The sequence below is a fragment of the Falco peregrinus genome, chromosome 3 (genome assembly GCF_023634155.1).
Source record: "Falco peregrinus isolate bFalPer1 chromosome 3, bFalPer1.pri, whole genome shotgun sequence".
In the NCBI taxonomy this organism is placed as follows: Eukaryota; Metazoa; Chordata; class Aves; order Falconiformes; family Falconidae; genus Falco; species Falco peregrinus.
In genome coordinates this window covers 118,825,429-118,838,571 of record NC_073723.1, presented here as the reverse complement: position 1 = coordinate 118,838,571, position 13,143 = coordinate 118,825,429, and the positions used below count along the sequence as shown (strand labels likewise).

Here is a 13,143-nt window from a genome sequence, read left to right as displayed (position 1 = left end):
TTCCTTCGCCCGCGGGCTGCGGGAGGGCGGCCCCGCCCCGCCCCGCCCCCCGCTGGGCTGACGTGAGGCGGGACAGCCGGCTCCGGAGCCCCGGCTCCGACCAGGCAGCGCCCGCAGAGCCCCGGTTCCGGGAGGCGGCGGTTCAGCTTCCGGGTGAGGGGTGAGCGGGTGCCCGCCGCTGCCGAGGCGCCGCCGCCATGGCCGCGGGGCAGGAGGCTGCGCTGCCCCGGGGCCCGCCGCGCTGGAGGCCCGGCCTGGCCCCGCCGCCCGCCTGAGGCCGCCGAAAGAGCCGCCGAGCTCGCCTCGCCATGCACCCCTGGTACGTACCCGCCGGCGGCCCGGGACGCTCCCTCCTCCTCCCGCCCGGGGCCCTGTCCCGCCCCCGGGGCCCTGAGGGGCTGCGGGGCCTCCGGCCTGGGCGCGTCCCGCCGGCCGGGCCCGCTGCGGGGTGAGCCCGCCCGGCCGGCGACTGCGGCCCGGCCCCGAGTCACGGCGGCGGCGTGGGCCGAGCCGCCCTGGCCCCCGTGGGCAGCCCCGGTGGCGGCGGGGGTACCCGGCCCAGGGGTGGGGGAAGTTTCCTTAAGGACCTGTTGGCTGAGCAGCCGCCCTTTGGCATCTCCCTTCGGGAAGCTTTTCCTCCTGTGTCCGCCCCGTGGGGTGCTGCACGGGTGGCCGCGGGAAATTCCCTCGGGATTTAACAGAGGGTAGGTGTTCAAGCAGCGCCCTGGTAGTCGGGTCTGTAACTATATTCCCTTCTGATTCTTCAGAAAGGGTAGATTTAACTCCTTGTGCCTAATGGTGCTTCATTACTCTTTATAAAAACAAGTAATCTTTACTACTGGTGGAGTAATTAATGTTTTCATATCACATCACCTAGAGCTAAACTGTATTTCACTAACATATGAGGCTGTAAAAGCCTTTGGCCTTAGAAGGGCTGAGATGGAGCATCACTGCTTTTGTGATCTCTGCCCTGCAGAGCGAAATACGGGGTGAAACAGTTCTTTGACCAGCATTGCTGTGTGCTTGTTTCTCTTTGTTTCTGGCTGGTACCAGCCAGCACCAACTTGCAAGCGATGACATTGCCAGGCAGATGTGTGGGGTTTATCTGTGCCTTCGTTATGCTTGTGGCTGGGTGGCCATTCCCTGTGAGATAGCTGAAACAAATTTCCCAAATGTGTCTTTGGAATACGGTAGTCTGTTATAGTAGATATTTTGCCGCTGAAAGTGGTGGGGTCTGGAGGACAAAATCGCAGGGGTGATGGGAATGGCTGTTGTGGTGACCTGCTGCGCTTCAGCACTGGAAACGTTGATACTACAGATTTCATTTTAGTAACGTATTGATAGTTACTTAGCAGCAGTGGTCTAAGTCACAGCAGGCAGATAAGATGTTCCTTTTTCTCCACAAATGTGCCATGTTCTTCATAGTGTCAACTGGATATGTGCAAGAACGTAGCGATTGCCAGTGGATGTTTTGTGTTTCATATCTTATACATTTCTAGAACCCTGCTGCTGCCCACAAAGGCCATGGAGAAGAGGTTGGAAGCCAAGTTCAGCATTAGCGCCCGATTTCTGTCACGATACTACCTGGGAAAACCTGCAAGGGAGCTGAGAAGTCTGCAGCTGTTCTACCTGTGTGCTTGCCTGTATGCCTTGTGCTCCTCAGCAGGTGATTCTTCTGTTCTCTCTGGGACTGTGTCTATATTTTTTTAATGATATTTTTCCTTCTCACTTGTTTAAAATATTCTGAGAGGGAAGTGAAATTATTTGCTGCTAGACATTGTAGCTGGTTTAAAAAACAATCCCCCACCCTTAATAGTTACTAAATGAGGTGTCAGAAGGGTGGGAGGGATGTGGGGTATGAGGGGGTCCTTTCTTACACTACTGAATTGCTCCGATAACCAGCTGCTATTTTGAGTAACCGAGTGGTCAACAGCAGGGTGTCTGTCCGACAGCTACTGCTGTGCACTGTCGCATGCGGTGCTAGCTTTCAGACACTTGCCTGTATCTCATAAAAAGGCTTTCTCTGAGCTGAGAATCTTTTTTTTCGGAAGGAATAAGTGATAATGTGGAAAACAATTTCATCTAAGGAATACACAAAGCACGTTGGGAAGGCAGGAATGTTGGTTTTAGCACTCAAATGTTTAACAGTCTCCCCAGACGCAGTATGTCAATAATCCGTATTTGCCTACAGGCAACTGTTATGTTTGGTTTCTTATTTCCTGTTCAAACTTGAGTAACCAACCTCCCGCTCAAGTAAATAACCAAGTTAGTGGCTTGTATGGAAATTTTCACCTAATGGATTGCGTGTGTTTTTTCTTTTAGAGTTCAGATTCTGACTTTTGAGAGACTTGTTGAGTTCCTGTGAGTGTTTTGAGGCCACATCTTCACCAGGAGGTGGTATTTTTTCCATGCATGCATGTAGCATTTACCAGATCTAGTTAAGAAAGTTTATGTGCCCTTTTAGTCCCTCTTTGTTCAAGTTGCAGTGAATTACAGGTTTGAGGCAGTGGTGACCTCAGTATATATCAACCCATGTGGCAGCTGCCAGCAGCTTTCTGTTTGCTGGGAGGTTGCTATGCTTTAATGGTAGCAAGATTTGAAAAGGGGGTTGTTTTGGTTTGTTTCTTTTACGTGGATGTGTTCTCTAGGCTGCTGCAGCATTTCTATTGTTTCACCAGGCCTTTCTGAACACTTACTGAGTGACAGATTTGATTATGCTAATGAGCTGTTTGACCTTAATGAGCTAATTTAGAACCTGGAAAGAAATACTTGTATTCCTGGTCCTACCAAAGGGTTCTCAGCACTATGTGTTTGGATTGTGTGTTTCCTTATAGAATTGTGTTTCTTGTGTGGTGTTCCCTGTTTTTAGTAATACCTTAGAAGTCTACAGCTGGAGCTGCAAATACTGTGTCGCTCTTAGAGGGTGTTCCGGACAGTGCTGTTGTGCTTGAGGGCTGCTTGGGGGAGTTAAAACCATGAAGGCTGATGCATGCGCAGAAATAAGCATAATTATGCGTGACATAGTTATCCTGATGTGGATGCTTTTTCCATTGTAGAGTTTTTTTGTTCTGGTCTTGTTTGTGTCACTGAAGCAGCAAAATTTGTTAAACTGAGGAGGAATTACAGCTGCCTAGAAATTAGCATGATCATGTGGGGTTATGTAAGAAGACTCTGTTGACATAATTGGTTACATGTGACAGATTTAAAAAGTCTATAGAGTCAAGTCTTTAATCATTAATCTGATATCAGGAGGGATTAACTGCCTGAACAAGTCTGTGAACCTGAATTTATTAATAGAAACTGTTCTTGTCTGTTCCATTCCCCTGCTGTTCAGCAAAGCTGTGAGCTGCATTGGCAGGACAAGGAACTCCTGAGTTCATGGGAAGAGCAGCATTTTTTTTGTACTGGTATACTACTAGGGAAGAAAAAAAAAAGACAAAAACAATATTAAGAAGTGACTAAGCATACCCACTGTGCAGATGTCTTGTGATTTGTGTTGTGCTAGGCTGAGTAGGCAGCTGGGGCTTGGGAGGGAGCTCATTCTCAGGGATGTTGCTGCTGACAGGTTTCTCGTGCTTTGCTCTGAAGCTGTTGGCATTGGTGCTGCCAGTGACCAGATTTACTGGTCTGCTGGTCCAACGCAGCCTACAAGTTCCCATGTGAGACTGCTGTATGTGGTTGCATAGGGTCCAGCACATGGAACTGGAAGGGAGCGAACAGGCAGTAAATAAGCAGGAGTTATAACTCTGCTTGTACTCACAGCTGCCTTTTCTCATTTGGTGCAGGGCTGTGTTCACTTACTGCAGGTGCTGCACCAGATTCTGTGGAGGTCTCCATCTGGAAGCCTGCGAATAGCAATGTGCAGCTTCTCATCACAATGATTTGTCTGGCCTGTAGTGTGTTCCTGCAGGAGTTTTGGGAAGGAAGTGTTTTGTGACTAGGCTGGGTGAATTTTCCTGGCAGAAAATCTTTCATCTTTCTAGAGATGAAATGCAAGTGTAGACTGAGGAGCTCTGCTTTCTGCCGTGGCACTTGGAGTTGTCTGAATGTGTGATGCCCACCAAAGACCATGGGACCTGCTTAGGTGAAAGTCAGTATGGTTCTGTGGAAAAAACACACTTAGAATTCTGGGCTGGCGTATTGAGTGAGAGTTGCCTGTTTGCTTCTATTGTTCCTGAAGTTAACTGAGTTTTAAGCAATCAATGTACAGCAATTCAGAAACAACATTGGCTAATTTCAAACAAGTCCTATGTGGCCATTAACAGAGTTCTGGAAACAGAATCTGGCCAAAGTATAATTCAAATCTCTGAGTCTTGATTTAGCAGTAGATTAAAAGAGAAGCAGAATGCTCTCAGCATGGTAGTGTTGTGTCGTGGCTCTGACATACCTAGGAGGTGCTTATGGGGATTCCGGTTTTACATTTAGTGTGAATAGATATAATACTTGTTATCTAGTGATATTTTTCAACAAGGAATACCTTCACTGGGAACACTTTTGTTGTGGTGGACTTGGCAGTACTAGGTTAGTGGTTGGACTTGATGATCTTACAGGTCTTTTCCATCCTAAACAATTCTACGATTCTGTTTGTGCCCTGGTTCTAAGTACTAGAAAGCTGCTGCTGAATTTCACCGAGTTCTGTATTGAGCCTTAATTTGAGTGTTATGTGTGAGCCAGGACTGGCATCTGAGAAGAGATGGCTCAGCACTGGTCAAGGAGGAGGGGTTTTGGGGATGTGGGAAGCAGCACATTTCCCTTTTGCACAGGATATGCTTAATCTTTAATAGAAAGTGAATTTTTTAGGCTGAACTGAGTCTGAATGGGTAAGATCCTCATGAAATTGACAGCGACAGTGTAATTCTTCCATTTTTTCCTTGTTTCTCAAAGTCTGGAGTGTGTGTGTACATACACACACCTTTTACATGTAACCCCCCACCCTGTCCTAATTCAGGCCCATCAGGCTAGTGCCAGGTGCTTGTCCCTGCCTGTGCGCGCTGTTGTGCCAGGGTGACTGTCAGTCCAAGCACTTCGGTGTGTAATGAGGTCAGTTGTTGCCTCGGGCAGACAGGCTGCCCGTCTGCTTGCTCTCGAAGGAAGTGCTGTGTGTTGATGAAGTGTGACAAGGGTGGTGATGATTTTAAAGGTGCTGATGTCAACTTCTCTCTGTTGAATATGCGGAGTTTCATTTACACATTGCAGTTGGGCCTCGCTTGAGTGAAGAGCTTCCCCACGTTCTGCACAGCTGTGGGTTCAGACACCCACAGGGAGAACTGGTCCCCCAATTTGGTCGCAGATCTTGAGTGCATTCTGTTGCAGCTGATGCTACCTTTCTGGAGTCTTGTCTTCAAACTGCCTTTGCTGAGCTGGCTTCAAAATAAGCTGTAAATAACACTTTTGCTTCTTGTTTTCCAATATCTCAAAGTGGTGCTGTGAGTTCCCTTTTTAGGTTTAAATTCTTGTAGCAAGAGATTCCATCCAAAAGGTACTTGAATACGGCCACTGTCCTTGATCTTAAACAAGTGTCTAATCCATTCTGGGTGAGAAAATCATTGTATGTAGATACCTTTAACGATCAGGAGTACAAAAGCTGTTACATCTACTGTGGTGTTTGGGATAACTGAATTATAACAAAAGATGTCCTTCATCTTCTCCGCTTGCTTTCTTTGGCCATACAAGATTATCCAGTTTCATGCAAGGTTATAGAAGTGCTATGACTTTCCACTTCCTCCTGCACCTGGGGGATGGTGCAGGAGGAAGGACAGTGTCATAGCACTTTTGTGTCACTAACTTTGGGTATTAGTTGTGATTCATAGAGTCAGAGTTCTTTGCCATCTCAGTAGCGTGAGGTAAAGTGCTTTTGTGGCTGTAGTTTAAAGTCCTAAAGTCAAATGCTTCAAGTAGCCTAAACCAGCCGGAGTAGAAGACACTGGCACCTGTCTGTACTGTTCTAGCCTCACAGAGTTTTCCAGGGTTGGTGCTTGAGGAGGCTGAGGTTGACCACTGCTTGTGTGCTCCAGACTTGATCAGAAAAATACATCCCCCTCTGCGCTTCTGTCTGTGTCGTGGTTGATGCTTGGAAAGCTTCCTGCTATGTAAGCCTGCTGTGGCTCAGCAGGGCAGGTGGAGTTGTGCCAGACAGTGGGGACCTTGCATCATTTCTTCCAAGAATCCTAAAACACACTGCAGGGGCATCACCAAATTACGTTTATTTGGTGGGTGAGACATGGAGATCTATGTGGTCTTTCCCCTGTGCCTCAACATACTAAATCTTTAACGTGTTTGTCACTTGGAAGTGACAAGGAGAAGTGGGGTGGGAAGTCTTATCAGGGGAGACAGATGGATCAGTAGCCTCTGCATCCATGCTTATTAATTTGTCTAGTTACCACTGCAGTAAACATTGATATAAAGCAACATGAAGCCTGTATTCATACAGAGTTACGGGAACAGTAATGTTACTGAACTTTTCTTTATGTGCTGTCAAGAAAGGGGGAGCAAGGTACAATAGTTTAAATTCAGGCTATTTTAATGGAGAAAAAGTTTCCCATTTGTGTTGTGTTCAAAAACCCTGTTCTTGACAGGCAGGGAGCCAGATCTAGAGCACATTCTTCAGCTGCACTACTCGGAGGCCAGTGACATAGCTCGTAAAGTAATCTTCCAGTGACCTATTATCCCTTGGATGCTGAACACAGCACAGTGTAACAGTCCCATAGGTCATTAGTCTATTTTTAGGGAATCCTTAATCTGCAGAGCTCTGAATTTTGGAAGCCTTTAATCCATTGATCCCTGCAAGCACTCTTAATTTTTCATGCTAAGAAAAAAAAAAATCAATATGCAAAGCAGTTATTGCTTTACTGCTCATCTGAGATCTGAAGTAATTTAACTCTTTACAAAAAGAGCTTGACACGATTTCTGTTATAGAAAGCATTACAGTGGAGCGGGTGGCAAGGACAGGCCTTGCAGTCCCCTGTTCTAGAAGGTGTAACAACTTCTCAAGCGGAGCAGTTTCAGTGACTGACCTCAAACATCAGCATGGAAGAGGAAAAAAATGCCTTTGTACTATGAACCAAGCCAGTGTCACTGTTTCCAGAGTTCTCCTTCAAAGCAGACTATGGGCAGAGAGGCAGTGGTGGTTATTGGTTAGATTAAGAAATGACTCTGGATTCCTGGGTTTGATTTCTGGCTCTTAACCTGCTGCGTAACCTCAGCCTCACTGGGCAGCCTGTGCCTTAGTCTTCTCTGAAACAGGAACATTCTCTTTTCACTTCTTTTGTGGTACATGGCTTTAGCTCAGTTACTAAAAAGGGTTGTGGTCCCTTTGGTAGGAGGTGCAGATTGTTGCTTGAAGTCTTGTGTAAGTACTGGATACTGAGGCCAGGTATAGATTCTGAGAGGTCTCCATTTCATTGTCCTGTGCCCTCTCCCCTGCATTAATCCTGTGCCCTAAATTCATCTTCACAATAGTGATGAGGATCTGTTGTCCAGTGCTTTAAAGGATTGAGAGTTGCTTTATTTGTCTTGCCTCCTCTTTCCCAGATGCAAACTGGAACAGATCTAAATGTGAGCCGGGGAAGATCCTGTTTGGTAGCCGTTTGAGATCGTGGGAAGATCACAATTTACAGCTTCTGGAAGGATATCATACTGTACAGTCCTGTCAGACTGCTTGCTGCCAGAGCCCCACCTGTGATGCCTTTTGGTTCTTAGAAAACATGTGCATCCAGGTGAACTGCACTATGCCTGGCATGTGTCAGGCAAACAGGACTGGCTTTTCTGACTCTGTTTTGGTATTTTTAAAGAAATCGAAAAGCACAGAGCACTTAAAGTTTCAAATGGAAGGTGACATGAAGACCTGTTTTCATAAGTGGTTGGACTGGGGCATCCCTGTGCAGAGGAAAAAGAGGCTGCGGAGGTCATTCCAGAAGTGGAGCTTGGCAGGTAACAGCGTGGAACTCCTGAAAAGGGATACAGCAGCGAGCCCCAGTCCTGAGGCTGCAGCCAGAGCATCAAACAGCAAGTCTAGAAGCAGCCGAAGTGAAGCAGAGCGCTTAAATGATGAAGTACTGAGGCACTTGGTGGCAGACAGGCCTGTTCCTGAAGGCCATCCAAATCAAAAGAAAGACTCTCTGAAAAACGGACAAAATCCAAGAGAGCAGAAAACCAAAAGCCCATTTCCTCCTAAAAGCAATAATGTGAACAGATCAAGCGACGCAGACGGTGTTGGCTTGCTACAGGTAAGTATGATTGCTGGGGCTGAAATGGGGCTGCCTTGGACAGCTGTCACTCTCCTGCTCCATCTTGCTTTATGTAGACTTTGACTTAAAACTGCTTAAGTGATAGAATACCTTTCTGGCTGCCTGTTTTCAGCCTCCTGTCAACAAGGCAAGGCCAAGGGTTGGGGGTTTTGTTTGTTTTTTGGGGGGTGGAAGGCTTTCACCCTTCTTCCTAGCTGGGATAAACTGTCTTTGGGAAGCTGAGGGGAGGTGGAGGTCATGATCATGCTTATCTTGCATAATCACAGAGCGTGGTTGCCAGATGAGAAGGAAAGGTGAGATGTGATGTCAGTGGGAAGCGTCTGGGAGTTGAAAACTGTTACCTGTAAAAGTACTTTTTTTAGATCCCCAAAATAAAATGTTTTCCTTTGAATGCTGAATTGAGGCAGTTAATATGTTATTTTATAGACTCACGCACTGAGTTTCCAGTGTACTTTCACATCAACCAGCTTGCTTGAGTTGGCATCTTAAATGCCAACTTTTTTTCTTCTGTTTTTGAAGACTGCTACAGTTTCTCAAATCCACAAAAGCTTATATTGGCATTGGTTGAATGAAGCCAGTTTGGTCTCTGCTCCAAACACGTGCAGTGTTAAGCTAGTAAATCTAGATGTTATAGAGAAATTGGCACATTTGAATTGTTAAATTATGTTTGCATTTTTAAACCTGCAAATAGTTTTTTGAGCCTTATCATACAAAAAAAGCCTGTGCACTCATGATGGTGAAATAGAATTCTGCTTTGTGAAACTGTTCCTTAAATACATTTTACCATGTTTCTAGGATTTGGCACTGTTGAAGCCTGATGCCTGTCTCTGTAGTTACGTTCTTGTTCTGGAAACCTGGCTGAATTTCTCTCCCTTGTATTCAAATCTTAGTTCCAGGTAGGGCTGTGAGTGGTCTGAGCCACCACCCTGCAGAGCAGGATGTGGAGAGCAGCCAAGGGACACTGCTGAGAGCTCCAGGGCAGCACAAGTGGCGTGTGAAATCATGCACTAAAACTTTACAAATGTTTGATTTTTCCAGAACCCCACAGCATTTAGGGCTGACTCAAGATCTCAGCTTTCTCTCTCCCCTGCAGTACTACAGCATTTCCACCCAGCCTGTTCTTTCCTCCTCCTCATACTTGAGCTTTACACAGTGACCCCATTCTCTCAGTTGTTATGCATGCAGCATCTGGGGAGACTTCTTTGCAGCCAGTCTTTAATGTCTTCTGTTGCTCTTGGGTAATAGTTGTTATCTCCCTGCTTGTTCAGTTTGCAGTGCTGCATTCTGAGTTGTCATGTTATTACTGTTCAGTGCCTGTCCAGTAAACTGGGTTTTTAAGTAAAAAAATCATTCAAATAAAAAAAAAAAATCAATCAAAAATATTGAATTACACTGATTAATCAGGTTCTGAATATTGCTGAGTATCCAGGATTTCCCATCTTCAGGAAGCAGTCCCAATGTCATTACCGTGCGCTGTTGGATGTATGCTGGGGAAGTTTTTCTTCTTACTGGTTTCTGCTAGTAAGGATGGTGGCATCTCTTGACAAAATGCAGGTTCATCAAAATACAAACTTATTACTAAACTATGTTGGCTGTGGTGGAATTCCTGGCAGTCACATTTTTGAAGTTTAGGAAAGTTTTTGAGGAGGAGAAAGAATTAAAAAATCCACCTTAACAGGAGTATTGAGCTGAAGCTGGTTCTACCCAGCCCTGGGCTGATTCCTTGATTATTGAACCATCCAACTTTCACCTGCAAAATATAAGGCAAGCTATGCAGCTGTCCTTGCATTTCTGATCTGAGAGCAGTTTAATTTAGGCCAAGGATATAACATTCAAGGCTGTGTACTTGGGACATGGCCAACCTTTGCAGGAGGGAGATGCTAAAGCAGGGAGTTTTACAAGTTGGGTTGGTTGTGGGCCAATATAAGTAAAGTTACACACATGCTGAAATCAGTAGAATTTCGCCTGGGCTAGATTTAGTCCAGTAACGGAGCACATGGCTTCAGCAGGTGAATGCTGTGCATTTAACATTGTGATTGCTAAGAAGGTTTGGCAGGTGGGGAGAAGACTGCATGCGAAGTAGTTCATACCTGGGAGCTTCAAGCATCTGAAGTGGGAAAGGACATCTGAGGTCAAAGTGGCTCTTAATTCCTCTCTGAAAGGGGAGGAAGAAAGTAATGTGCATATTCTCCTCTTCTATTGATGAGCATTAAGTGTGTGGAAGGCAGATCTTTTCCTTTGCTCCTAGGGACTCGAGGAGAAGTGACAGTTTTAGGAGAACATTGCCTCACTGAGCTCTAATTTTCCTCTTGCAGTTCCAGTAGCTCCATAGCCATCTGCAATGTCATTCACTAATGTGCAGCTAGCATTACTTTGCGGTCTTGCTGTATCCATGCTATGGAACCAGGGATGGGTGAAGGAGAGTGTACCAGGATAAACCACAGTGCACCCTGCTCATCAGCCCTTAGCTAAGGAAGAGAAATTTCTGCTTTTCCATTAGAGTGAGTGACGCTTTCCAGGCACCATTTTTTTTTTTCTGCCTCGTAGAAATACCTGTCAGTTTTAAAATATAGCAATGCATTTAATAGCCAAGCAGAGAAGTATTTAAGCGCAGCACTGCTGTTGAGAAGGGCTGCTGCAGCACTGCAGCAACTCTGCAGTCAGACTGGAAAAGACTGCAGCCTTTAAAGTGGATTTGTTACAACAGAGCCAGAAAGCTCATTCCCGCACTCACAATTCTGGCTACCGTTAGCCCTAGCCAGCCCGGTGTTTGACTCTTGCTGTCATGCTTACTGCTAGTGCTGGGTGCTTTTTACCCCATGAGGCAGGAAGAAGGGTCAGCACTAACTCTGTAATGGTTTGTGACATTGTGTCTTAAGGGTCTTCACAGACATGGCACCTAGTGCAAACAACTAAGGACACAATCTAAGCTGAAAAGAGCCTATTTTGTAAATTCAGACCAGGCTTAGCAAAGTAAGGCCCATTTAGATTAAAAAATAAAATTCCAGAACACAGGTGTATTTTTCTTTCCAGTAACTTAGGTTTTAGTGCAGCTTCCGATGCATATAGCTGCTCTGGTTCCATCTTAGAGGTGTAGGAGACTCAGACAAGGAGACCAGGTCACTTGTCCCAGGCCAAAGGCAGTTAGGGATCAGAATGAAAAGTGTCAGACACTCCTATGTTCACTCAGGCCAATGTGCCACTTCTCTCTATTTTCTAAGCTAATATGATGGGACAGTTGGCAAACTAGTTCTAGTCTCTTCCTCATTTATCCCCAAGAAGGAAGTCTTCTGTTCTTTGCTTTAAAGAATTCAGGGTTACAGAGTAAAGATAAGAAATGTCTCGGCTTGCAAGCATTAGAGGCATTTTTGACTGTTATGTTGCCGCAGGCAAAGCTTATCTAATTCAAGCTCTCTGCAGACATTTGGCTGTCAAGTCATCCCGAAGACTTCTGGGAGGAAAAGGATCTCTTAACTGTAAAGGGTTTTTTTTTCTTTTAGGCATTAAAAAGCAAGTCAAGGAAGCATCTGGCTTGCTGAAAATATTACCAAGCAAAGTAGAGACTTGGCTGTTGTGCCCGGTGGGTGGGTGCTGGTCTCCTGTGTGTTGTGACAACTGTTCTTGTGACCCGTCTGCGTTGATTCTTGCTAAGCAAAAGGTGGTTTCCCATAGTGGTGTGAAGTCACAGAGACTTTCTGCTCCTGTGCTTTTCCTAAAGAGTCTGTCTCAAGTGTCTGAGTTCCTGTCTGGCTGTTCCCTTCTTGTTGTGGCAGCATTTCTAACTTTATCTTACTTGCCTACTTGGTAGAAGGGACTCAGTACCCTGAGCTGACCAGAGTTATGAATTGGTGTAAGGTGATACTCCTTGGGACAGCCAGCTGTGCTGAGGCCACCAATAAAGAACAGCACAGAGCAGTGTGCCAGATATTGCCTGCATTTTGTTCCAAAGAATCTGTAGTTTTGTGGAAGATGAGGGAAGCCCATCAAGAAGTAAGCAAATAGAGAAAAATTTGTGTCTGTAACACGAACAAATGATTCTTTGGTCCATAAAGCTCAGATGTTCATCAAACATGTACATGAATTGAGATGCTTTAAATTCTATGACTGAGGGAAAGTTAGCTGAGATACAGGGAAGGGAAACTATTTACCCAAGACTGCAAAAAAATGTGCATGGAGGCCTTCAATACCTTCATTGCTACTCTTGGCTTGGCTGGCTGTTCAGTACGTGCAGCACAGTGTTATTTTTGCAACTGGCGTTTAGTGTTTTCTGAAGCCCAGCCCACTTAGTGACCATGATGTGGCCCACCATGGTCTAGAGCACTTTTCCAGTTCCTGTTTTCTGGACTGAATGCCATCAGCATGGTATAAAAGCTTGAGAATATTTCCTTCAATATGAGCTTTTGGTCAGCTTCTCTACTGGGGAGCAGCGGTGGGCAATTCAGCTCTAAAACACTTTCCAAGTCAAAGATGGTAAATTGCTCCATTTTAAATATTTAGCAGATGTTCTCAAAATAGCGTTAGTTCAATGAAGTGTGCTACACACATGTACGTCATAGTGGAAGGTAAATTGTCAAGTATTGCCTGGCAGGCTAAGAACTGGAATGGGGCTAGGTACTGTCAAAGGAATTTTCTGATGAAAGAAAGGAAATTGTTCCGGCCACTTCGATTATTTTCAATAAAGTGGCTCATCCTGTGTGGATGCAAGCAAACTTTCTGCCCGCAAGCTCAGCTCTCTGCCCCAGCAGCATCTCCTGTGGCATGCACGCAGGGAACTGTTTGTGTCAGGTCATCTTGCTTTGAAGAGTGTTTCTGAAATAAATTTCCTCTTGCTGCAGTGATTCGATTATTACAGAAAAATGCCATTGCAATCCTCCTGCTTTGTGCTTGCCAGTTGCAC

General features: G+C 45.6%; 1 protein-coding gene across 3 annotated transcripts in view; it reads left to right on the top strand.

Annotated features, from left to right (window-relative positions):
* Nucleotides 1-34: 34 nt before the first annotated feature.
* Nucleotides 35-13,143, top strand: part of KIAA0319L (KIAA0319 like) — a 34,366-nt gene continuing 21,257 nt past the window's right edge. Inside the window, exons 1-3 of one of the 3 annotated variants that reach the window (XM_055799105.1) lie at nucleotides 35-319; nucleotides 1,500-1,666; nucleotides 7,531-8,225. In XM_055799105.1, coding sequence (XP_055655080.1) covers nucleotides 1,525-1,666; nucleotides 7,531-8,225 — 837 coding nt within the window. In that variant the 5' untranslated portion in view covers nucleotides 35-319; nucleotides 1,500-1,524. Of the gene's footprint in view, nucleotides 320-1,499; nucleotides 1,667-7,530; nucleotides 8,226-13,143 lie in introns of those variants that run through there. The other 2 variants (XM_055799104.1, XM_055799106.1) reach the window with 2 other exon arrangements.